A 25709-nucleotide genomic window follows, 5' to 3' on the forward strand; every position below is an offset into this window, starting at 1 on the left:
CTCCATCCTTTACTGGATGTGGGGGGAAACTTAGTGACAAGAGATAAGGAAAAGGCTGAGGTGCTTAATGCCTTCTTTGCCTCAGTCTTTAACAGCAAGACTAGTTGTTCTCTGGATACCTAGTACCCTCAGCTGGTGGAAGGGGATGGGGAGCAGAATGTGGCCCTTGTAATGCACGAGGAAATGGTTGGCAACCTGCTACAGCATTTGGATGTACACAAGTCGATGGGTCTGGATGGCATCCACCCAAGGGCACTGAGAGAACTGGTGGAGGAGCTGGCCAAGCCGCTTTCCATCATTTATCAGCAGTCCTGGCTATCGGGGGAGGTCCCACTTGACTGGTGGCTAGCAAACATGACGCCCATCTACAAGAAGGGCCAGAGGGTAGACCCGGAAAACTATAGGCCTGTTAGTTTGTTAGTTTGACTTCAGTGCCAGGGAAGCTCATGGAGCAGATTATCTTAAGTGTCATCACACGGCACTTGCAGGGCAACCAGGCGATCAGGCCCAGTCAGCATGGGTTTATGAAGGGCAGGTCCTGCTTGACAAACCTGCTCTCCTATGACAAAGTGGGGTCTGGAGAACAAGTCTTATGAGGAGCGGCTGAGGGAGCTGGGACTGTTTAGCCTGGAGGAGGCTCAGGGCTGACCTTATCACACTCTACAGGTACCTGAAGGGAGGCTGTAGCGAGGTGGGGGTTGGTCTGTTCTCCCATGTGCCTGGTGACAGGACGAGGGGGAATGGGCTAAAGTTGCACCAGGGCAGGCTGATTTTGGATGTTAGGAAGAACTTCTTTACGGAAAGGGTTGTTAGGCATTGGAATGGGCTGCCCAGCTTAGGGATATGGTTTAATGGAGGACTTGTTAGTGTTAGGTCAGAGGTTGGACTAGGTGATCTTGGAGGTCTCTTCCAACCTGGATGATTCTGTGATTCTCTGAAAACTGTGTCAGGATCATTAATCAGGCCCATAAACCCAATGTTAGCAATGTTAGCACGTGGAACATCTCTGAGAAGCCCTAAAAACACCATGTCTGGCTTGTCAGAAGGTTTAGTCAAACAGTGTTAAGTCAGCTGGGCCTGGCCCAAAAGCTGAATTACTGATTGGAAAATTATTTAAATTATTTAAAAATTTTGAATACCATTTTTACTCCTCTCTCTCTTTTTTTTTTTTTTTTTTTTTTTTTTTTTTTAAGAGTTTTGAACATCGAAAACCCTGATCTCAAGAAAGGGGAAAGCATGGTGAGGAGACCCCTTCTCTAATTCCCACCTGGTATCACTGTGATGGTTTTCAAGGCACGGAGGACGCGGAAGGTCCTGAGAGCAGATATGTTTCCCAGGTCCACGAACTCTGTGATGTAGCTGCAAGATGTGAGAGGAGAAGGCATCAGGGGCTGGGCCAGGTGAGCACCCCCCAAGTTCCCAACCCTTCTCCACAGGGCTCCCCCTAGGTCTCCTGCCCCCATCACACCGCACTCACGCCATGGAGATGACCATGAAGTCCAGCCAATTCCATGGGTCACGCAGGAATGTAAAGTCATCGATGCAGAAGCCTCTCGACAGTATCTTGATGAGGGACTCAAAGGTGTATATTCCAGTGAAGGTGTATCTGAAATGGGAATGGTGACCCAGGGGATGCTCATCCAGGTCCAAGGGTCAGCTCTGGAGGAAGTTTGGGCCCCAAGAAGTTTTGCTGGGCCCTGCCTTTGCCCAGTGCCGTGGGACAGTTTTTGGAAGCAAGTTCTGGGGTGTGTGGCAAGGGGCTGCTGGGTTCCTGACATGCTTCAGCACTGAGGGAGGTTTTCCCACAACCTCAGTTCACAGGGCAAACTGGGACTCCTTCAGGCGTCACCCCCATGCATCACCTCTGATTCCTGTGCATATCCCACCACCACCACTGCACTCTCTGTAAAACCCTGCCACAACCTGTCCATGCAGAAAATGCTGTGTTTCCCCCTTCCCACCTGGCAGTCCATGCTCCTTGGCCTGGTGGATCCCCACACCACCATGGTCAGCCCAACCCAATCGACAGCGGTCTCCTGTCAGGTGGCCCCACCAGATTTTGGGCAGCTCTGAAACTCTCCTGCCCTTTGCAAGGTGCAGAGCACAGATGTCCCTTTGGAGATCGAGAGGGCCACCATCATTTCCCAAGAACACCTGTTCTCTGAAGGCTGCCTGGATCCCCCTCTGACCCGCAGAGACTTACTCCACATTCTTGGACCACGCCGGCGGGTTGCTCAATGTCATAAACACGCAGTTGGTTAAAATCGTGATCATGATGAACATGCTGAATAATTTAAAACCTGGTCAAGGAGAAACACTGGGGCTGCTGCCTAATTCCCCCTTTGCATGGGTACTAATGGGGGTAAGAAGGCAAGCACTCCTGCTCCTCTTGTTCTGGCTCCCACCTTGTCCCCGAGCTCTGACTCTCTCCTCCTGCAGCTCTATCCCAGCTCTGTCCCATGCTCACAGCGTTCCATAGTCCCCTGCTCCCATGCATGGCCCTGGCCTCACTTTCTGCTCCCCTTCCTATCTCCTTGGTGTTCCCTCCTTTCCATCACCCTAGGATACAACTCCTCAAATCCCTCTGCCAGAGTCATTGCCCCTACTGGGGCTGCTTCCCACCTGCCCTAGGGCCCCTCCTGCTCCCAGGGTCCTTTCCTGTTTGTCCCATTCCAGAAGTCCCATCGCTGCCCACATTGCCTCCTTTCCCATACCCCAGTGTCCTGGTTCCTCTGCCTCCCCTCTCCCAAAGAATCCCCTGAGCTCTCAAATTCACCCGCCACCCACCTGGGACAGGATCCTCTGCCCTGTAAACGCGTTCCTTCCTTTCCAAGTCTCTCCAGACCTGGAAGACTTGGACTTCTTCCTAGGAAGCCCACCATGGAGACATCCTCCCTACTCCAGCCAAATTGATGCTTTGAGCTCTTGGTGTCGGAGTGCTGACTGACAAGAAGGCATCCCAAACCCACTCCTTGGGAAGGGGCAAAAGCACTGGGATGGCTCTTGGCCATGGTGGGGACCAGCCCATGAGACCTGTATCACAAAACACCTCTCTTAGCCCTCTCGTAGGGCTGTTGGCCCTTCCTGCATCAGGATTTGCCCTGGTAACAGTGCAGCAAGGATATGAATGGATGAGCACTTTGATGGCTCCTCTCCGGATGGGGTGAAAGGGACCCAGCAGGTAGAGGGCAGGAGTCGCCGAGAAGCGGAAGATGGACTTCCCTTTGTTGAGGACTATGAAAGTCTGCAGAGAAAAGAGAGGTGATGCATTAGTCCTGCTGCACATCCCTAAACCCCACGGACCATGTGGTGCCGTTAGAGGTGGGGGCTCTATGCATATTTTCAATCTCCAAAAGCTTGAGAATTTGTAATGGAAAGGATGCTCTGCTTCAGAGGAGAAGCACCCAGAGCAATATGGGGTTGTGGCTCTCCAAGGTGGGCTCAGATGAGACCCAGAAGCACAGGTGAAAGAAGGGGAGGTCCATGTTTTTTTTTATTTTTTTGGGGCAGGGTGTCTTGCACCTTATGCTCATGGGCTAAGCTCTGTCCCTCACCTTCTTATCCTTGTAGAAAGGGTCCAGGTCCTCCAGGGGTGTCCCAATGAGCTCCACAGGGGGGTCACCATAGATGAGGGGCAGGTTCTTGCCGGCTTCCAGGTCACTGCTGGGCTTGAGCTCCTCTTCCTCAGGCAGCTCCACCTGCTGCCGCTTTACCTTGAGCGCCTCTGCCTCGGCGATGCGCTGCTCGATGGCAGCCAGTGACTCGGGGGTGAAGGGGCGGAGGTTCTCAGGGCCCGGAATGTGTGGCAGGCCGGCCATGCTCTCATTCTGCTCGCAGGATGCCTGCGCTCGGCCTGCTGGGGAGAGGGTGGGCTGAGGGGTCGATGCTGGGTAGTGCTATGTGGGGGGCATTTAGAGACTTGGCCACTGAAGCTGGATGGTGGCAAGACTTCAGTGGGTTTCTGCAGGTGGCTTTATTTCAGCCAGCAGCTCCAGAACTGTTGTAATCACAAAACAGATGAATGGATTGCATGTAGACAGACACACACAGGCTGCAGGCACCCTTTCTGTTCCTTCCCCACAGATCCAACCAAGAGGCACCATCTCATGGGACTTTCCTCAGGGCACTGCACCAGCTGAGCAACTGCATCCCTGGCACCAGCCAGCCCATTCGATGTGCAGCTTCAAACATGACAGGGTTGCTCAATGAGACCAGACACCTCCAGCACCAGTAGCACCACCCCTGCTCTTTCCCCTTTGCTTTTCCTTTTATATGCAAGCAGCTTGTGTGGCTCAGAACAAGAGGGTCCTGAGCCGGAGGAGCCCGGTCCTGTGAGCCAGTGGCCATTCCACAGCTCCTGTCCCCTTGAGGAGACACAAGTGACCTGCAGCACCGCGCAGCTCTGCTCCCAACAGGAAGGAGTTAAGGCTTATCTCAACCCAGAAAGCAATAGTGGCACTTTCATACAGAGATCAGGGCCACTCTACAAACCAGAATAGCATGGGCCATTTGGGAGCGATAAGGGTGGCTCCACAGAGAAGCAGAGCAACTAAAAGCCTTAGAGAGAAGGTGCGGAGTGGATGGTTGACAGCACCCAGGGGCTGTAGCACCCAGCAAGGGCTTTCTGGGCACCAGGAATGCTCTTGCTTCGTGGCATCTTGCCTCAGTTCCACCTCGCTGCTTGCTGCACTCACAAAGACCAGCTTGCATCAGAGGTGAATTTTCAGGAAATTTTGCTGGTTTCATGTGATTTCACCCAGAATCTTGAAGATGACTAAAAATAGCTTTCTGAAATATATCAGTGTCAGAGTCGGAGGTGGAGGGAAATGTTTTTTTGTTCTGGTTTCACCATTGTTAAAAAAAGTGAAGTGCAAGAGAAGTGCAGAGATGAAAAAATGAACTGAAAACTAAAGATTAAGATGTTTTGCTTAAAAAACCCAACATATTGAAATAGGGAAATTCAAGACCAGTGTTGCTTGTAGCAGAGCAACAGGCATTATTTTGGGGAAGGTGAGGTGTGGAGACGCACACCCTCCCCTATACGAGCATCCCACCAACAAGCAGAGCCCTGAGCATCAACTCCTTCATGCACCAATGCTTTGCACAATACTGCTGGGCAGCTGCCCCTGAAAGAGCATTAGTGTCAATACTCCTTCCCCAACCTCAAACCACACTTAAAGTTGAGAGACCAAAACCTCCAGCCCTTTGTAAGTATGAGAAGTGGACATTTATAGCTCTGGTGGGAAAAGCTATGCTAGGTGCACAGCCAGTATTGACACATTTATTTGCTGATTATAAATCCCAGAGATAAAAGCAAAGGTAAGGTGAGGTATTGATTTCAAGCTGTGATGGATAACTGCATTTTAGGGACTGCCACGCTCCCTTACTAGTGCTGCTGAATTGAATCTTAGCATGCAAAATGGATTTCCTGCTGCCAAGGGCTGGTGCTCCCTGCAGCGGCACAGTGTTAGGGGTACCAGTGCCCACCCCCTGAGGCATCCAGCTCCAGAGATGCAACTAGAGGGCAGGGACCCCCACCATCACTGTGCCCAAGCAGCCCCTACCCCCCATGGGGTTGCATTCCAGGGCTGTGATCAGCTTCAAAACGCAGCTGGTAGAGGGATGGGAGCAACTTGCTGCCTGTCAGGCAGCCTTGGGCTGCTGAAAAGGGGCAGCCTTTAGAAATCAAGAGCTCTAATTTTCAGTTTTGAACCTGTTTCAATATGGGGAGAATTGTTGTCCTTGCAAATGGATTTATTTAATAGGATATACTGAGTCACACCTCTGCCAACACAGCCTGGTGCTGACCACAGCCCAGCTCAGGTACCAAAGGCCTGCCATTCCAGGCCCAAGGCTGGGACCTGACAGAAGCAAGCAAAATGGGATTTTCTGCCACCATGTCTGCCTACAGCAGCAGGACCCCACTGCTGCTTTTCACATTGATCTGTTAGAGGAAACTCACTGCTGGGTTCTCCTCTCTGTGACACTGGCGTTATTCCCAAATTACACCCGTTTTAGGCTCTGCTGAGCAGCTCTGGAAACCTTGTCTCTCCATTCCCTTTGGCCATCCCAGCAGGTGCAGGGCTTCATCTGGCTCCAATCGGCCCAGGTCCCACCAGGGACACACTGGTGGGTGCTGTAGAAGGACCCCCAGCAGGACCAACCCTCTCCTTGTCCCAGAGGCTCTGAGGACACAGCAGCTTGCTGGTGTACCCAGCCTCATTTTCCCTGGAAACTGGGTTTTGTGGAGCAGTTTGGATAAGCCTATATTACAGATCACGCCTGTGCTCTGGCTCCTTCAGCTGTGTGCTGCCCCACAAGGCTTCAACACACAGGGTTCTGCTCCCCATTACACCCCCAGGCCCCTAGCTAGGTGCTGCCCCCCAAAACCAGCAGCAAGGCCGTAGCCCTGCTCACTGCACCCAGCCTGCAGTGTGGTGGACGTGGCTGGGCCTCCAGCTGCCGCCGGCCATCAGGGCCGGAGTCAGGTTTCGGCAGCCCCATGACTCTGCTCATTCCTCCCCGGCAGAAGCCAGCGCAGGAGAGGAGTGGGGTGTGTGGCACCGGCTTCACTTTCGGCCCCTAGGAGTAGGCCCACAGCAGTGGGGATGCGCAGCCATAGGGCGCAGAGCAAGGGGAGACGCTGGGGCTGCTGGCACAGCCTGGGGCCGCCAGCACGGCCTGGGGCCGAGCAGGAGAGGCTCTGAGGGGATACTGCTTTGGCTGTGAAGATGCTGTGTGTTAGTGAGCTGCTTTTCTGTGGTGTCTGGTCCCACTCTGTCTGCTTTGTGGATGTCCAGAGACACTAGGGTGACAGCAGGGGCAGGACTAGATCTGCAGCTCCCACACCAAGCCATCTCTAGTCACTGCTTTCCAAAAGAGAAGGGGCTGAACGCAGGCCTGCCCCAGTGGTCCCCAGCCCCAGAGTGGTGTGGGGCTGACAGCAGAATCCCACCACACCAGGGACGCAGCCACCCCCAGGTGCCAGGATGGCACTGGGGACAGACTCTACTCCCAGCCTGGCGCATCCCAGCCTGAAAGCAGCTGCTAGAAGAAACCAAGATCCATCCCTTTGCACATCCAATAGGCTAAAGTGGTTTGGAAGCAGCAACAGTCCCTGCCCAGGCATGAACCACCCTGGGTGCTTAGCCCCAGCCCTGCCCAGGACATGGGGTCCCCAGAGAATGGAGGTGCTGGGAACAGGAGACTGCTCACCAAGATTTCTTTTTCCATCTGGACAAGTTTTGTCTAAACTATATTTAAAATCCAAGCTATCAAAAAGTGCAAGCCTCTCAAACTATTTTCTATCTCTACAGCAGCTAAAGCTGAGATTTAAGGAGTTCAGAACCAGCATGCTTTCCTTTCTTGACACCAGCTTAGCAGGGCTGGTGGGACCCCAAAGCCTCTGTGAGAACCTACAGTGCTTCTGCAGGGATAAAAACAACCTCCCCCGCCCCAGACACACAAGCAGCCACCATGTGCACAGCTCATCAGGTGTTGTTTTTGGACATGTTGCCCATGTCCAACACCATGGGTCACCACTGAGAAGCATCTCACCTCCAGTTCAGCATCACCAAGTACCAGCAGGCAACTGGGAACAGCTCCATGCAGTTTTTGCCTTGATGGAAACTCAGTTTCCTCTGATATTTTCTGCTGCTCTGAGGCCACACAAAGAAGTCAGCCTCCAAAATAACAGGGGCGGTTTGGAAGCTACCAGAGATGTTACATAATTGGTCCTGGATAATCAAGGCAGCCAGAAGGGTGAGCAGTCAGAGTCCTTGGACAGCCACCCTGTCCAAAGCTGGCACTTCACCCCTGCACAGAAAATAGCCTCCTGGGGGCCGAGGAAGAGGGGAAGAAGTTTCTTGGCTGCTGTATGGGCTTGTGCATGGTGAGGTGGCTGTAAGTGACACAGAGCTGCTCAGCCAATCTCCCAGGGCATTGTTTGGGAGAGCACCTGCAATGCCAGAGTTCCCTGTACCTTAGAACCAACCTGCTAAGCCCAGAGGGATGCACTGGTTCTCCCCCGTGCTCAGGGCTAGGCGTCCAAGTTAAGGCATGGAGATAGGACTGGGGCATCTCAAGTGGAGGCACCACTGCCATGAGGTTTCATCTCTAGGGATGCCCACAACACAGGACCCAGAAAAATCATTGACTGGGGCCTGGAGAACCTGTCCTTACCCATCCGCAGGCCTGCTGTCAGGTGTCATCTTTAATAAGAAGCATTCTGGAAAGACCTCAGAAGAGGCTGATAGAGCCACAGGTCCAAGATGAGAAACAGCCACTCACCAGCAAGTGTAAATCAGCTTCACTCACCAAGGCGATGCTCTGCCAAGTGCTCACTCTGTGTAACACTGGGAGCACTCCCTGCAGCAGGGATTAACAGGAGAACAATTAGCTCATGCACCAAAGCCAGCTCCAGGAGAGCTGTAGCAGCCCCTGTGCTCATAGCTGTGAGAAGTTAACACAGGGGGAGATAAACCAGCACCCAGCAGCTCAAGGGCTGGGTGAGATGGAAAGCAGACCCAGATCCTACCATGCACACAACCCAAGCCCACCACATGCCCAACCCTGCAGCACCAACCTCCTCATTGCCTGCACCCCAAAACCTCACTGGAGATCTCACTTCCACCAGCTGAGCACCCAGCAGCTGCCTGCAAGCAGGATGAGCCAGCCCTATCCACCCTTTGCTCATTTATCTCCATGAGGAGATTGGGGTGGGGCGGCTGATGCAGCAGGACCCATATGGGAGCATGGGGCCTGGGGTCGAGTCATGGCTCGGGGACAGGTTCTCAGCCACATGGGTGCCGAAAGCTGCTGCAAACTGAGCTTGCAAGGTGAAGGCATGCATTGCCCACGGGCTGGAGATGGAAGGCTCTGAATCAGCAGGTGGGCATCCCGTGTGCTCAGACCCACACAGCCGCTCCCCTCTCCAACCCTGTGTGCATTAATCCAGGGTTTAGCTTTAAAAAATAAAGTCCCATGGGTTGGGATGCCCACTGCCAGACCCACCATGCCCCACAAAAACCTATTTGCTTCAAACCCAGCCCAAGGACATGGATGCTCCATGCTGTCACAATGGCATTTATATGGCCACAGACTTTATGGGGATTAAATACCCGAGGTTTCTGTGTCCTTGTCCCCTGCTGCCTTTCACACCTCGTTACACCACAGTGCTCAGCAGAGGGACAAGGGGGACAGCAGAAGGACCACATTCAAACATTCCCAAACCCTGCTTGGTTCAGGCTGGGACGCAGGAGGAGTCAGGAGCCGTGTGCCAGGGCAGCAAAGCCATTAGCTGCCGTGGGTCTTGTTTCAGCTTGGGGACATTTAAGCTTTTTTTGGGGATGCCTGAGTGCAAGGGGTGACATGGCTCCTTGTTGCAAAGCTTGATGGTTGGAGACAAAAAAAAAAAAAACAAACAACAAAACACCTTCAGGAATGGTTTAGGGATGTGATGGCTTGAGAAAGTCCTGTGGGGTGTTTACTTCCCACTGTATTTTCCCTGAGTTTTGGAAAAAAAAAGTAGGAAAATTGAGAAAAATCTGAAGTGAAGTGGTTTTTCTTTGCCCAGGGATAGCACAGGGGGTGGAAAGCTTTGCTTTAAGTCACGCGCATGGGTGATTTAACGCCGTGCAGAGCAGGGCCTGGAGCTACATTAGTGTGTTTGAGATTATATGAGTTTCTAGCAGCAACTAGGATAAACACCACTCAGTTGTGCCAGACAAAATTAGCCATTTTATAAACAACTTTATGTTTCTTTCTGTAAGACGATAACATGCTATTTAAGAGTCTGATGTTTACTATCCCCAGATATATGGGCATGCCTTAATGCTTGGCTGTAACTACTTTGCAAAGCCTATCTGGAAGATATGTGAAGTCTCCAAGTTTTCCTTCTGCAAGCAAACGATTTGCCCGACCCTGCTGTGGGTCACCGCATCTCCTCTGCTGCTGTGTTTCTCAGCCCACTGTGCGCTCACAGTTCTTAGGCTGCCCTGTTTTTAAGGGAGCTGTTGTTAAGGCTTAATTACAAGCAAGTAACACCAGTAAAACAAATAAAAAGAATAACACAAATCCTTTCCTCCGCTCTGCTTTCAAATAGTGGCAGGCTTGGCAGGCTTAGAGAGCAAGAAAGAAAATAATCCCTCTTTTGCCAGCATTAAACTATGCATTACCGAGGTTTTTGATGTTCCCCATGATCATCATCACCCTCCCAGTGCTGCTTGCTGTCCCCACCATGGCTTTTTACCCTCCTCTCAGTATATTTGGCAATGCAGGAATGCAGGTTGCTTCCAAGCAGCATCCATCATGCCGGGGAGCTGGGTGAAGTGCTGCAGGCTGTGATTTGCCTGAAGTCGAGCAAAAGGGCTTGGTCTGTGGAAAGCTGCCCTTGGAAAACAAGGCTGGTGCTGACAAATGCCTTTGCCAAGCCAGGACAGACAGACAGCGATGCTGCAGCCTGTTTGTGTTCCTCAGCGTCACTGCGGTCCCCCAGCCCAGTGCGGACCAGCTGAGGTCTCTCACCGCCTGTTAAAGCAGTGCTGGCATCACTGGTACAGCTGCATGCACCAAAGGCTGGATTTGCAGGTGAGATCTTTTCTTTGCTGCCTCAGGGTGTGCTTTGGGACAAGGACTCCCCAGCTTTGCTTGGAGGACGTGATACATTGCCCCGCATGCCACCTGCCACCTGCAAATGCAACCAGGGTGCTGCTCCTCAGCTGCTAATGAAAGGGTCCCTGTCCTCCCCAGCTGGCTTTGGGGAGCCAAAGCCCTGGTGCTCGGCATGCCACCGCCAGCCCCTGGGATCACAGCTGAGCCCCTGCTCTGCCCTTCCCTGCACGGGATTTGCATAGACCAACCCTATCCAGCCATTTCTCCTAACTCACCCTAAAATGGAAGAAAGTGTGGCAGATTTTTGCTTTCCTGTCTTGCTCAGGGTCTCATGCAACCCCTGCGATAGTTCAGGGCACCTGCACCCCTTCTCCCCTCTGTCTGCCCCTGCAGAGCTGCCTCTGCTTCCATGCCTGGCACCATGAGCCACGTGGAAATTAATTTTATGATATTCACCAGTCGCTATTGACCTGGATTTACTTGAACACGGGCGCTTTAATGCCTTTTTGCCCCCAAGGGTACCTCGATGTACTTGGAGGTGGGGGTGGCACACGCGTAGGCTGGAGGCTGTGAAGTCCTTGGATGCTCTCCTGGCTGCAGATGGAAATAGGAGGTTGCAACATCCTGCAGCAACTCGCACTAACCCCGTCCTGCCCGGACAGGGGAGCAGGGCTGTAACCTCGTCCCACCGGGGGGGGGAGGTGACAGGGGACACTGGGGATGGGTGGCCGCTGGGGTTTATTTGGGGGATTTGGCTGCAGTGGAGGCTTGGGAAGGGTTAAAGCGGGGACCCTGCACTTGCCCCCTGCCCACTGCTGGCACTCGGGTGACATCCAAGCCCTGCTCCTCCCTCCCAGCCCTGCCAGCAGCTCCCATGTCAGCCTCGGAAAAGATCTGAGCATGGCGGCAGTGAAGGCAGCAAGGAGACGGTGGGGGAGAAGGCAGGGTGGAGGTGGGCTCGGGGACCTGCACCCTCACCAGCGGGACCCCAGTGCCGCCCTGCTGCCCACGGACATACGGGCAGCCAAAATGCCGGGGTCACCAGTGAGTGGTGCTGGGAGCAGGTCCCCAGACTGGTGCTCGTGTGGGGTTTGCAATATTGGGGTGCCTGCAGCATCCCACAGGATGCCCATTTTCCCCCATTTTCCCCCATCAGACCCCCATACCTCCTATACATATTTATTCCTCTTTCCTCATCTACACCAAAGGATCTCCTTCCTGTCCCCAAACAAAACAACCTCGTTAGTGCAACCTGCTGAGCAGATGCAAGGCTTCTCAGGGCATCATTCCCTGCTGCCCGTTTCTTTCCTACCCCAACCCCAGCAAGGCTTCCCCATGGGAGTTGGACCCACTCCACAGGGTCCCTTTGCCCTGGGTGATGTTCACCAGACCCTTCCGTACACACTGCAGAGCGGAAAACAGCAAATGCTGTGCAAATATGAGCATGGCCAAGTCAAAGAAGGACACTGTGTGCTCTACCCAGTTCCCGTAAACGTGCCCTGTCCCCATGAACTGTTGCTACATCAGGCATCATCAGGCATTTTCCTAGCACGGACTGGAGAAGCTCTCAGCCTTGGTCCATCAACCTCACATGCAGGATCTTTCCCGTAAAGCTGAGGACTGACTGGTCATATCCTGCCATCCCTGGGGTTTTATGCCAGTGATGCTCATCTGCCATGTTCACTATTAAATGTTTTGCAGCGTGTTTTGCTCACTGCATCCCCTTGTGATGGGGTGGGCAGGGAGGAAATGCTTGCGCTTTCCTGCAGACCTCACTCTGCAAATCAGCCCCAGATCCAGCCGAGTGGGACAGGTGGGGGGACTGGGGTGACTATGTGCCTCTAGATTGACCCCAAAATGAGACCGGGGTTTCAAAGTGGTCCCATGAGCAATGGGAGCCCCGTGCAGTAGGGCTGGCGGGGGTGCACCCCAAAACCAAGCTGAGTCGCACCCTGGTGCTGCCGGTTTGTGTGCTGATGGGGGCTGTGGCCTCGTGCCCCGGCGTCCCTGGTATCACAGCAGAGCAGTCCCATTGCGTCCCGCCTCCCTGCAGGGATAGGAGCCTTCCCGAAAGGGGACACTGCGAGGCACTGCGCAGACCTTTCCTGCAACCTTGGCTTGGCCAGGCCAAGGTTTATATTTAGATCTCCAGGAGAAGCCAGGAGAAAGGCGACTTGTGACTTTTCAGCCGTGCCCACTGCTTTCTTCCTCCAGCCGGTGGCTCACAAACGGGTGGCCCGTCCCCGGGGGGGGGGGGGCCGCGGCTTCCTCCCCCCGCCGGGGGGCCCAAAAGGGGGGGCCCGTCCCCCCCCCCCCCCCCCCCCCTCCCATAAAGCTGCTGAAGCTCCGGTGGCTGCTGACACCCGTGTCCCCACACCCTGCCGACCCTTTTCTAGGGACCCTAAACCCTGCTCCTGGCTGTTTTTGGCACAGGGAGGAACAAAACCCCAAACCCCCAGAATACCGAGTTCCTGAAATGGTGACGACTGTGGGGGCTTCACTGTCCCCACGGTGAAACCCCGTCACTAGCTTGCACTCCCAGAAAGAGAAACCTGGGGACATCCAAGCCCCTGCCCGGTGGCCTGGCATCGTCCCAGGGCTGGATCTGGCACTTACCGTTGGGTGGAAAGAGCGAAATCCCAAGGAGAGACCTTTCGGGCCCAGATTTTCCCTCTCCTTCGACTCCGAGAGGCTTTGGCTCTGCGAGTGCCTGTTGGCAGAGCAGCTGCTGCTGCTGTCAGATGGTCATGAGTGAAACCTGAGGACATGCGGGGTCCTTCAGGTAGCCTCCAACGTCTCAGCTGTGGCATTCGTCCCCAGCAGCGCCAATCAAGGGGGTGGCGGTGCCTGCATCGCCCAGAGGACCCCCCCTCCGTGCTCCACAGCCACCCGGCCATGCCCTAAGCTGGGGACGTGGCCACCTGGCGTGTCCCCTGCCGTGCAGCAGGGCGTGCCAGATGTTGAGGTGGCCTCAGGCTTGCTCTGGCCCCAAATTGGGCGTGGGGAGGTGGCGAGGGAACCTGGCCAGCACCTCCTCACCTCTCCTAAAAGTGATGTGCAGTTGGAAAGTGCAGCGGGACAACTGCAAGGCGAGGGGGAGGATGGGATGGGGGGACGGGACACGGTGCCAACCCCACTGCCAACATCATCTCCAGCCCTTTGGCAGCGTTACTGCAGCCACACAGCACCCAGCGCTGGCCTCAGCTCCTCCTCTCTGCTCTGGGGGCTCCAGCTCCTGCCCCACATGAGCCCCACAGAACCACAGTGCCAAGTGCTCGAAGCTGGCAGGGACCTCTGGGTCCCTCTGCTCCTACTCCTGCTCCAGCAGGGCCACCCAGAGCAGGGTGTCCAGGACTGTGCCCTGGACTGTGCCCAGAACCGCGTCCACCCCACAATGGCCACAGTGCTGGGCTTGCCCTGCTTCAGCACCGACACATCTTGTGTCCCTGTGTCCCCTGCTGTGTGCTGTGCCAGACCTGCAGGTCGTATCCAGATCAGGAACGGTGTTAAAGGGAATCTTGCTCTGCCTTTCATGATAGGGCTTTTGGTTGCTCTTTGCATGTTTTCGGGGGTGCATGGGGGGCACAGCAGGCACCCAGGGCAGGGAGGAAGGTGCAGGGGTGTCTGTGCCCATCTCGCAAGGTTCATCCCTTTTGGGGTGCATTGACCACCCAGCACCCAGCCTGGTCCAGAGGGGACTCACCATAACCTCTCAGCTCTGTGCCACCCTTCTGATGCTCACCTGGTTCTAAATCACCCAGCAGTGAGTTTTCCAAAATCAGTGAGCAGCCAAAACCAGAGGAAGGAGGTGGTGAAGAGCCCTGGCTTTGCTCTGAGGAGTTTGCTAGAACCAGCCAAAGAGCAGCCCTGGTGCCTCTGGTGGTGGAGGGCAGGGACAGGGACGTCCTCCCTCTGTGGCTCTGGGGACTTTCCACATGCCCTCTTGGCCATAGCAGGATATCTGGGGGATGCTTGGTGGTTCCCGTCAGCTTCCCAGCCCCCCGCTGCCCCCAGCCCAAGCTTGTCACCCTGGGAAGCCCCTACAAGCTGCATGGGGTGTTTTGCTTTGCATACAGCCTAGAGCAAACCTGATGGGGGGCATACAAAGGTGGAAGCTCCAGGATGTGCTCTGGGAAGCTGGGGGCACCCTGGGGTGCCCAGCAGGGCACTGGGCATGCAGGAGAGCACAGCTCTGCCTGCGTGGATTGGCTGCATCTCTGCAACTAGAACGGGAGCTTGAGGTGCCCGGGGTGCCCGTGACACTAATGTGGGTGCAAAACCAGCAGCAGAAGTGTCTTTAGGGTGACAGGGTGGGATAAGGGCAGTGCCTGGCACAGCCTTTGGGACCTGTGGGTGTTTGAGGTGCTTTCGCTGGCAGCTCCCCCCAGGCAGCCGGTGCTGGGTGCATCCTGACCCTCCTGTGCCACCAGACCCTTGCTGCTTCTGTGAGGGCTCTGTGAGGCTGAGCTTTGGCAGGATCCAACCCTTGGGGAAGGGGAACTTGCAGCAGCGGGGCAAAGTCCCCACACCACAGAACTGGGCACATACCAGAGCGGGGATGAATAAGCGGGTGAAGCACTGGGGGCACCCTCAGCATGGGCACCTTGCGGGGCACCCCGGCGTGCCCAAGCAGTGCAGCCTGGCATCCCATGGCAGATCCAGGGATGTGAGCAGGGAAAGAAGCAACAGGCAAAGGCACAGCAGCCCCATCCCCATCGCTGCGAAGAGGCGTGGGCAAAAGGGTCCCAAATCTTGCTGAAGCCTTGGGACACGTGTGGGCTTGGCTGCCTGCTCCCCCGAAGCGGCGAGGACCCTTACCTTCCTGCCTGTAGGGTCCCTTGGTGCTGGAGCCCGGGGTCCCCAGCCGAGCTTGCCAGAGGGCGGCTGCGGGGCCGCTGCTGCCGCCGGGGCTGTCCCGGGGATCCGGTGTCAGTGCCCGCGGCACGGGGCCGCAGTGCCACCCACCGGCTCCAGACAAAACACCCCCCACCCAGCACCCCCCTGTCTGCACCCCCAGGGCACGGTGGGCGATGGGTGGGCCTGGGTGGTCGCTTCCTGCGGCACCCCACGCCGTGGCCCCACTGAGCCGGAGGACAGCCGCCCCCAGTCTGAAGTTTACAGGGCACGATGCGGGTAGAGACGCAAAAGCTTTGCAAACTTTTTGCAAACCTCTTGCAAAGTCCCTGTGGCAGGGTCACATAACCCCCCCCCCCCCCCCCCCCCCCGTGCTCAAGGTGGAGCCCTGCCTTTGTGGGCACCACTGTGCTCTGGGATACCACGGATTTGATGCCCAGCAAGCCCCAGAGGGACATTTGGGGTGCAGGCTTAGCACCAAAAAGGGCCCATCCACAGCTGCAAATGCATGCAAAAGCCAGTGCTTTTCAAAGCCTTATGGCAACGGTGACACTCCCTCCGAGCATCCCCAGCCCTGGTGCAATCTGTCTGCCTCCTCTCCCTGCCCTCATCTTCCTCGCTAATGATGGAGAGGGATGTTTATTCACCTGCGGTCTCTTGGCAGTTGCAGGCAGGCATTTATTTGGCAGCTGCTGTACCCCTTGGGAGGTTTCCTGGCCGGTGAGGCAGGATGCTGCTGGCCCGTGGGGCTGGTTAACGGAGCATCCTCCATCACCTCAAATCAGGTCTGGGGCTCTGCTTCCCTCTCAATGCCTCTTCGTGAGAGCAGGCGGGATCTCTAGAGATCCAGCAGTCTGGAAAGGGGCCAATACGTGGGTTTTATTTAAGGAAGGACATGTGGCTATGCAGAGAAATTACAACCCGGGAAGCTTGAGAAGCTCTGCCGAGATCGGATGGCTCGGGTCTTGGGAAAGCGGCGTGGCTGGGGGAGGTTTGGGAAAGGGCATCCGAGGCCTTTCTTGTTCCTGGAGATGCCGTTTGCCAAGGCAGGAGCTTAGCGTGGGGCGAGCGAGGGTTGCTCGTGGGACAAATGGGACAGGCTGCAGCATGGGGGCGGCTCTGACCAGAGGGGACGCCGGACAGAGCCGGTGCCTGTGGGACATGGCACACTGGCACCTCCAGCCCAGCCCAGCTGCATCCTTCCCGCGGTCCTGCTGTGTCCTCTCCATCTCTTGCCCCTCGCCCAGAGCCTGGACACTTTACCAGGTGTATAGAAAACAGATGTTTGTTCTCCAGAGGTATTTCCAGGTGTTACCACTGATGGCAGGGTTTTCACCAGCTAGCAAGCTTGGCACTGAGTTTGTGGTCTGGGTTTGTGCAGCAAACAAGCCTCTGAAAAGCAGTGCTGGATTACAGAATAAGATTTTATCGGCAAATGCCCACCAGTTCCTGGCAAACCATCCCATCTCTCTGGTGCTGGGCACTGAGTGGCCAAAGTGACAGGCCTGGGAGTAGGGGAAACATCTCAGAAATACAGGAAGAATGTGAGTCACGGGAGCATCAGGGGCTGTTGGAGAGCTGTTGGGTTTGGTTTGTCTTTGTATTTGCTTCTCCCACCCCCAGGATGGCTGCCAGGGGCTATGTTTAGGCATATTCCCCTAAGGGAATTATTTTGTAAATAAAAGAAGGAGGGGAAAAAAACATTGGTAAATCCCTCCAGCACTGGGGCCACTTCAGTTTTCATTCTGGTGCCAAACGAAAAATGCCAGAGGTCCTTTTTAAAATATTTGTGTTTCCTAGACAGCCCCAGGGCAGAAAAGGAGGAGAAGCATGCTTTTCCTTGCTGAGTGAATTGCAAGCGGAGCTCTGGGCAGGTGAGACCCCACCATGTATCAGCAGGAAGCCTCCAGAGACACCAGCACCCAAGTGGGCAGAGCCTTTCCCCATGGGCTGCTCACATCAGCCTCTGAAGGTGCAAGACCCAGAACCTACAAATCCCCTTTTACTGTGGTTCTTGGGGCTGTATTCATGGAGCTGCACCACCACCACCATCCTTGGGGAGGAATTTCCCCCCGGACGCCATCCTTGTCACGCCGTGAAGTCTTGGGTGGCCAGGTTGAAGACGTTGCTCTCCATGGATGACTGCCACTTGCCCCAGTTCCTCTTGATCTCAGCCTGGACCTGAAGCGAGAGCATGGACTGGTGCTGGCTCCAGGGCCACCCACCAGCACTCTGCGGAGGGGTGGGGGCTGCACCCCAATCGAGGGTGGAGTCGGGGTGCAAGAAAGAGGGGACCCTGTGCATGTCTGTGTGCCCACGTGCGCACACAGGCACAGCTGCACACATGCATCAGCACATCAGGGTGAGCCGCTGGGGGTGTCTGCGTGCCCACGTGCAAGTCAGTGGTGCTCAGGGGTGGGTGCTGTGCGTGCCGTGGGGCGACACTCACCTCCCCGTTCAGGAAGCAGTACAACAGAGCCACCAGGAACCCCTGAAAAGCGCAGAAAGAACATGTTCCACCAAGGATAAGGGACCGGACCCCTCTATGCTCATCTGTTGCCTGCATTTAGCACCCCCTTACTGCGGGCAGCACAGGTATGGGATTGAACACAAGCCCCAGCAGCACATCCTGGGGGCTCCTGGTGTGATGGGATGGGGTGGGATGGGATGGGTACCTTGGGATTTCACCTGCCCATCTCCCCCATCTGCACCTGGTAGGAGCCGAGGACTAGCTCAAAGTATAGCCGGGCATCCACACCGATGTGTTCGGGGAAGAGAGCGAACACCACGTAGTGCACCCCGAAGAGGGGGATCAGGAGCAGCGTGGACTTGGTCAGCCTCCTGCAGGGAGGAACAGCGTGAGTGGGGCTGAGTGCGGGTCTGGGGGCCCCGGGGATGGTCCTTCCTTCAGGGAGCCCCGGGGCCTCCCGAATACCAGGGTGAGGGGAGCTGCCCTTTGCCTGAGCTATGTACTCACATGTACTGCTGCTTATAGTTTTTGCTGATGTCTGGGGACCTTATCTTCTGAGCTAACATCCTGGTAACATTGAGGAAGATGAGGAAGTTCACCTGCCATGGAAGCCTTGGCTCAGGATCTGCACAGAGCCCCAGCTGGGTCCCCACATCCATCTGGGCCCCCTGGGATACTTGGAGTGGGGACATACTCACAAATATGGCCAGGAGGATGGGAGCCTTGATCACCCACCAGTACCGGCTGGTGTAGTCATCCCAGCAGCTGTGGGAGAGGAGAACAAACCCACCTGCTCCCTTTTAGCCCAGGTCCCAGCCCCTCACCCCATTGGCATGGGTGTCTTTGTGCCCCACCAGAAAATAGAATGAGCATTAAAATAAATTGCTGCCCCAGTTCTCCCCTCCTGAGCCTCCCATGTAAGAGGTTTGTCCCCTTGGACTTGCACAGGGCACACATGGCCAAGCTGGCCCCGAGGAAGAAGAGGGGTGGCTGCTCTTACCCATGGTTGTCATACTGCAGCCTGGTGGCCACCCACACACACACCGTCAGCATGGGGACACCTGCAAGGACAGGACCCGGGCAGGGATGTGGCATCACCCCAGGGCTCTGGACACCTCCCTTCCATCCCTTGTCCCCCCAAACCCATGTCAGAGCCAGGCCTGAAGCCCTGGAGGTGGCAGGAAGGTTCCTTCAGGTTTTAGAATGGGATGGTGGCCACTGAAGTTGCTGCGCCTGTGTGTGTCACCTCTTGGCCACCTTCCTGCCAGCTCCTACACCCACCCTGGCTCTTGGGATGGCTGTTTGCAGCCCTAGATTAGAGGAGGGGAGTGGGAAGGATTTGCCTGTGCCCCATCCCGATCACATCCAGGATGGGTGGGCAGCAGATGCTGTGAAGTCTCTTTGTCTGGCACCAGCGGAGCCGTCTGGGTGATGGCTGGGGATCAGTGACGATCTCGGGATCAGTGACTGCCTGGTTCTGCACTGCTGGGACCTCGCTGGAAGGGGCAGATGTGAGGGGGGGGGTGGGGGGGCACACTCACCCCAGCCAATGAGGATGTACCACCAGATGTAACTCTTGTCGGAGGTGAAGGTGAGCAGCAGGAGGGTCTGCAGGTACATGCCCTCCACCAGCAGCCAGTAGAAGTTAGCCAGGACCGAGTACTGGAAGAAGGCGATGGCTGCTTTGCAGTTCACCTGCGAGGATGGGGAGGAGAAAAGCTCAGCGGTGCTGACCGGGAGGCAGACCCCATCCTGGGGATACAGGGGACAGCTGGCCTCCCGTCCGCCTGCTCGAGGAGACCCGTGGTGCCCTTCTAGTGTAGCGCCAGGGATTCTGCACCGCTCCAGCCTGGCACCTTGCACAGCTTGGCCCATGGACTATGCAGTTATTGTAGGACCTTTAGAAACTTGTATTTGTGCGTGTCCTTGATGTCATATCTGTGTCCTTTCTGTTCTTATTGGCAACCCCAAACCTGCACATCTGGAGCTGCAAGGTTTGCGTGCACATGAGCTCTGCTGGGGACCAGCGATGGCTTTGAGGGCAAGAACATGTTCTCTCGCAGACAGGACCCATCCAGTGATGCTGTTGTGATCCTCCCGAGGTCCACCAAGCATTTTCCAGAGATACTCACAGCCTCTGTGTCCCTCCTTCTAGTGCTAAATCTGCTGCAAACACAACCAGACCCCTCCAGACCAGCACACGAGGTGCCTGTGCAGGGCTCAGCACCTCACCGTTGACATCGTGCAGTGGTCAACGGACTCGTCTGAGAAGAGGACAGCATCCTTGATGAACACGGCAGCCCCACGCAGGATGAAGGAGGTGAAGAAGTGGATGTGGATGGAGTTCCTGGTGCAGTGCAGCTTCCTATGGGTGGAAGAGATGTACTGTGTCCAGGCAGAAGAAGAAAGGGCAGCCTGAAGGTTTTATGTCTGTCTGTCCCTGGTCATCCATGGTGCAGGGATGGTGCTGGCAGCACCAGGAGGGGAGAGGTGGAGAGCAGCCATCCTCTGTTCACAGTTTGCCTCCAGCTCCAACTCATGGAGCAGCCAGCGCTGCGCCCTACCTGAAGCAGGAGAATATGCCAATGGCCAGGAACAGGGCTGCCAGGGACGTGGAGTAGCCGCAGGTGTAAAGCACCTTCATGGTGACAAAGTAGCCTTTCTGGAAGGGAAAGCACCAAACGAATGAGGTGGCAGTCTGGGGGTCTCATCTGTGATGGGCAGGGAGATGGTGAAGCCTTTGCCTTTTGCAACCATGCAAACAAGCTCTGATCCCACCAAGTGACAAGGACGAGGCCACCAAAATAACCCCAACAGCATAGGACCCACTTGCCTTGGCCTCGGTGTCGTTGCCACTCCTGATTTCCTCCAGCTCGCAGGCGTTGTAGTAGGGTGGGCTGGGGAGGCTCCATCCTGCCTCGGTGCAGTTCCTCTGGATCAGCGCTGCAGCAGCAGGACGGGACCTCACAAGAGCGCCATTGCCCCTTGTGCCAGCCCCCGCTTCTGCACCAGCACCCTCAAAATGTCCACCCACACCTTGAACTCCGGGATGGTGCCTAAATCACCTCCCACACAGACGCCCACCAGCGGGGTGGCATTGGCAGCCACAGGAGCATGAGCACATCCCATCAGTGCTGTGCTGGCAGGGCAGGGCAGGACGCAAAAACCAGCGTGACTACCCACAGTGGGAGGGAAGGAAGGGTGGCTGGGGACTCCATTCATCAAGCTTCCCCCAAGCATTTTTTTTTTTTTTTTTTTCCCCAAAGCAAGCATTCACCAACCCTCCATCGCCTTTTTTAATTACACCCAGCCAAGGGAGCACCTGGTGGCCATTCGGGTGCTCTCCTTTGCACTCCACTGCCTCTGAGATGGATGGAGGCAGCTGCTCCCATGGCAGCAGTGCCTGCTCTGGCCCTGAAATAATCATGATTTTGTGCTATATTTTTCACCAGTGCGGCTCGGGGCAGTACTGAGTGTGTCAGGTGCATTTGTCCAGTCTGCAGGTGGGGAAAGAAGTGCACCAAGCAGCTGGGGGACTGGCCCAGTGCCACCCAGCTGGAGGATGATGCCCCTAAATGCTCTGCCCACAAGGGAAAGTATCCTTTGGGTGATGAGAGGGCTTGGGGACACCCCTGGTGTGGCATCACCCTGTGTCTCTGCTTTCATCCAACCCTCCTTGGGTTGTGTTTTGCATTGAGTTTTAGGAGGGGACAGGAGCTGTGGGACCAGAGGAAAGGGTTAGGGATCAGCGCGAGTAAGGATGAGCATCTGGGGCTGGGTTCAGAGCCCCGCACCTTTGGACTTCTTGAAGACGTGGAGGATGTCGGGACAGGCGACGGCTTGGGATTGACCGACAGGCACAGCTGGCCAGCAGCTCACTCCGTCCCACGCCGTCTGGCAGCCTAAGAAGGGACGGGACGATCAGGGGACGTGCTGGGGGGTACAGCCCCCAGCCCCACGTAAACACAGCCTGGCTGTAATGGGAGAGTGGGGACCATCTGGCCATCACCACGTCTTGCTGTACCCGGCAGGAGCCGGTAGCATCCCAGTTCTGGGAACAACCCAAGAGGTGCAGGGAAAGGCTGGGAACTCCCTGGTGGCACCTGAAATAATGCAGGTTTCCTGAGCTGAATTTCTACTGCAGGGAGGGCGCAAAGTGCCACCCCTGTAAGTCCTGTCTGGTGAAGGGGATGCGACAGGAGAGGATTTGTAGGGTCCTGGGGGAGTCAGCAGCCTCATTTCTATGTGGGATGCCCTTGGGGAGGCTCCCATCACACCAGGAGCAGCAGGGCCAGCAGAGGTGCTCCTTCCTCTAAGAACTTGCAAAAACGTTGCCAGGACATAGGAGGGGATGAGGCAGAGAGAAGGGAGGAAGGAGGAAGAAAGGAGAAAGCACCACTAGACTTGCTGGAGGGCAAGTAGCTAAGCCACATTGTGCTCCCCACTTTAGCACTAATCTAGGGTTTAAATGACTCCCTAATTGCCTTGGAAAGGAGCACAGTGGAGCAGATGCAGGGCTTTGAAGAATTAGTGCTGCAGCGCAGCAGAACAAGACACAGACATCACACGCCCAGGACAGCTCCCCTCCTCGCACACGTACGTGATTAACCTTGGAGATATACATTATTAACCTGGAGCCACAGCTATTCCCAGCCAGGGAATGGGGACTCAGATATGTCTATTTTTTTTTTTTTTTTTTTTTCTCTGATTTCAGCAAGGAGGGCGGGGGTTATCTGGCCAGGCTTGGAGGGCTTTGCAGGTATGTCTTCATTTGTCATCTGCTGGGACTGTTGCTGAGAGGGGTTGCTTTGTTTTTGGGGGTTGGTGCAGAGCATCTGGATGTGTCTGCCCCACTGTATAAATGCATCTTTTGCTGTATGCAGTGGTGAGAGCTGTGAGATGCCTGGTCGGGAACCGGAGGAGCTCTGCGGGGAATAAAGGCACTGGGATCAGGGGAAAAGGTTTAAATCCCTCTGCCCACTCTGCCTCACCTGGGCTGTTGCAGCATCCAAAACAAACAAACAAACAAACAAAAAACACACTTCTAAGCACTGTGGAGAATGGGCACAATGTTCCCATGGAGAAAAGGTGATGGAGGCAACTTCTGCAAGGACAGAGCAAAAAAAATGTGAGCAGAAAAAACAGCAGCAAGTCTCTGCAAACCTGCCCATGCCTGCAGGTGTCTGCTGTGGCTTTGATGTCCCCACATTGTCCCCAGGAGCACACGGCTGTGGTTTGGTTGCCCCACAGCACACTAGTTCATCAGATTTTGAAACTTCCCTGAGCAAAACACTATCCTCATGGCGTTCTTCTTGACGTGGCAGAAAGGAGCTTTTTCCATCAAAATGCCATTTGATGGGAAGTTGCAGCTCAGCATTTCCACTGGTTAATGTATGCAGATGTGCCAGGGCTGGTGCCCTATTTTTTGCTGCTCCGACTGGCACTTGGAGATCTGCAGAAGCCTCACCGGGTGGTGATTTCTTCCCAAATACCTCACTGCTGTGAACACCACGAGTACCACAACAAACTTGGAAGAAAAAGCACTGTAAAAGTGATCTCTAAGCAGGTTTCAAGCTGGGTTCCCCAGCATGATGCTGAAGCCTCAGGCCCCTTGTCTTGGTCCTCACTATATTGCCACCATGGCCAGCACAGCGTCCCCCCAGGACTTTATGCCAGCTCTCAGCAGGACACTCCCCACGGTGGCATCAGCAAGCAAAGGGAAGGGATAAATTCAGTTCAGGTGGGCAGCGGAGGCTGCAGCCAGGCAGGAAACGTGGGATTAAGCACTGAATTTAATTAATCGTGCCTCTTGGTTATTTTCCTAGAGTGAGATTCCTTCTCCTTGACTGGCATGATCTGGGCTGCACAACGGACATTTTCCAATCAACTTGGCTTTTCTCTGCTAAGCAGGAGGATACGTTATATCTCTGCACAGCTACTTAAGCAATTATGCACCTTAACATGCATTTATTGAGATGCTTCATTTTTACATTTGTATTAGATGAGATCCATTGAATGACGCATTTCTTATTCACTAGGTGATAATTTTTATCCAGAATTTGAGCCAAGCTGCTTTTGGATGGAAATTGAAATGCAGTTTAAAAAAAAATGTACAAAAGCAGCACTTTATTTTTTTTCCTTTTTTTTTTTTTTTTTTTCTTCAATTAGTTAATCAGTTTAAAAGTCCCGGATATGTAAAAATTAAGTTGCTCAAAACATGTTTTGCATTGAAACTAACTGAATTAGCGAGGCAAGAAGGGGCGCCGTGCTGTGCGATGCTTGTGGTAGGGGCCAGGGCTCTGTGGTGCCTGTGCCCAGTGCCTCTGCTTCGGTCTGGGGCAGATCCGGGGCAGGACGCTGTGCCTGGGGCAGAACTAAGCCATCCTTTCATTGCACATGCCATAAACATGGGGGCCCTCAGCCCCTGTGGCTGTTTGCAGCTCCCTGCCCACCTATACCCCCCACCTGCCCTCTCAGCCCCCTCTTTCCCTGCAGCAGCACATTTTATGGTTCTCCAAGGATGCTGCAACCCGTCTACCATGGACTTTCATCCAAAGCCCCCCATAGCACATCCTCCCCTTTGTCCCTAGGAAAATGCGCTTGTGTGTGGGGAGGGCTGCGCTCACCTTGCTGCCTGGGGGTGGTGGGGGGGGGCTGGCGTTTGGCTTTCACTCCTGATAATCTCCAAGCACTCAGCCTCTTGCTCTTGGAAATAGAGGACGACAGAGCAGTCAGGATGTGTGGCTCGCACCTTGGGGAGGGAATGCACAGACGGCAGGACGCCGGGCATTAAAAAGCCTGACCAGGCAGGAAACCAGCTGATATTCGCTATTTCTACTGCAGCCAGCCCCAGGAGAGCCTATCTACGTAGCTGTGCATTCAGACCCTGACGTTTCCTCAGCTTTCTACTGTTTGACTTGTAAACATCATAAAGAACCACCGCAATTACTTCTAATTCCCTCCAAAAGCAAGTGATGCTTAAGGGCACACCGCTCTGCCCAGACGCACACGCCTTGCAGAGGCTTTAAAAGGAGAGGGGCCGACCCCATCAGCAGGACAGATGCAAGAGAACCATGTAATTAAAGATTAAAAAAAACACCTATTCAGGCATGGCTAATCCTTCCCCTGCCCTCCTTCAAGCTTTTGGTTTTGTTAGTAGAAGTGATGAGACAGTGAAAAGCACACCCTGTGGCTCCCAAAAATGCAGGGGATGCATGAGGATGGGCAAATGGACCAAATAGGAATTCAAGCATCGCTTGGCTGAGTCCTATCCTCCCTGCCCTGTCCTGGCTGCTCCTTGCAGCCCCTTCATCTCCTCCAGGAAGTTTTGTTTCCTTTTCCTGCTGAATGCAAGATATGCAAGGAAATTCCTGGCCTGCAAAATGCATTTTGGTGGTGGTTGCTGTGCAAAACACCAAGAAAGCCCACAGGGCTTTGGAGCACCGCAGTAGGTACAAGGCTGTGCTCCCTTCAGAGCCAACCCTGCACCGTGCCTCAGTTTCCCCATGTGGGAAATGAGCTGATGCCATCGCTCCCCTAATAAAGCCCCAAAGCACCCTCTGACACCTTTTTCTTTTTCTTTTTTTCTTTTTCTTTCTTTTTTTTTCTTTTCTTTTTCTTTTTCCTTTTCCCTTTTCCTTTTCCCTTTCATTTTCTTTTTTTTTTCTTTTTCCTTTTCCTTTTCTTTTTCTTTTTTTTTTTCTTTTTCTCTTTCTTCTTTTTTCCTTTTTTTAAAATAATTTTTCTTTTTTTTTTTCTGTTTTTTTTTTTTTTT

General features: G+C 54.7%; 2 protein-coding genes across 9 annotated transcripts in view; both read right to left on the reverse strand.

The window, feature by feature from the left end:
* Positions 1–15553, reverse strand: part of SCN4A (sodium voltage-gated channel alpha subunit 4) — a 48970-nt gene extending 33417 nt beyond the window's left edge. Inside the window, exons 1-7 of one of the 8 annotated variants that reach the window (XM_035347430.1) lie at positions 15430–15447; positions 13228–13321; positions 3555–3853; positions 3126–3244; positions 2204–2293; positions 1478–1606; positions 1268–1359 (exon numbers count right to left, since the gene is read on the reverse strand). In XM_035347430.1, the coding sequence (XP_035203321.1) occupies positions 1268–1359; positions 1478–1606; positions 2204–2293; positions 3126–3244; positions 3555–3818 (694 nt within the window). In that variant the 5' untranslated portion in view covers positions 3819–3853; positions 13228–13321; positions 15430–15447. Of the gene's footprint in view, positions 1–1267; positions 1360–1477; positions 1607–2203; positions 2294–3125; positions 3245–3554; positions 3998–8601; positions 8625–13227; positions 13638–15429 lie in introns of those variants that run through there. The other 7 variants (XM_035347427.1, XR_004756271.1, XM_035347432.1 and 4 more) reach the window with 7 other exon arrangements.
* A 339-nt stretch (positions 15554–15892) lies between these two features.
* Positions 15893–25709, reverse strand: part of LOC118178989 (vasoactive intestinal polypeptide receptor 1-like) — an 11213-nt gene continuing 1396 nt past the window's right edge. The window contains exons 2-14 of the mRNA XM_035347939.1: positions 24562–24686; positions 21945–21949; positions 21730–21837; positions 20769–20878; positions 20500–20597; positions 20168–20300; positions 19477–19630; positions 18936–18996; positions 18634–18700; positions 18443–18534; positions 18177–18306; positions 17915–17956; positions 15893–17646 (exon numbers count right to left, since the gene is read on the reverse strand). Coding sequence (XP_035203830.1) covers positions 17554–17646; positions 17915–17956; positions 18177–18306; positions 18443–18534; positions 18634–18700; positions 18936–18996; positions 19477–19630; positions 20168–20300; positions 20500–20597; positions 20769–20878; positions 21730–21837; positions 21945–21949; positions 24562–24686 — 1218 coding nt within the window. The 3' untranslated portion in view covers positions 15893–17553. The remainder of the gene's footprint in view (positions 17647–17914; positions 17957–18176; positions 18307–18442; positions 18535–18633; positions 18701–18935; positions 18997–19476; positions 19631–20167; positions 20301–20499; positions 20598–20768; positions 20879–21729; positions 21838–21944; positions 21950–24561; positions 24687–25709) is intronic.

Source organism: Oxyura jamaicensis, chromosome 27 (assembly GCF_011077185.1).
Source record: "Oxyura jamaicensis isolate SHBP4307 breed ruddy duck chromosome 27, BPBGC_Ojam_1.0, whole genome shotgun sequence".
Classification (NCBI taxonomy): domain Eukaryota; kingdom Metazoa; phylum Chordata; class Aves; order Anseriformes; family Anatidae; genus Oxyura; species Oxyura jamaicensis.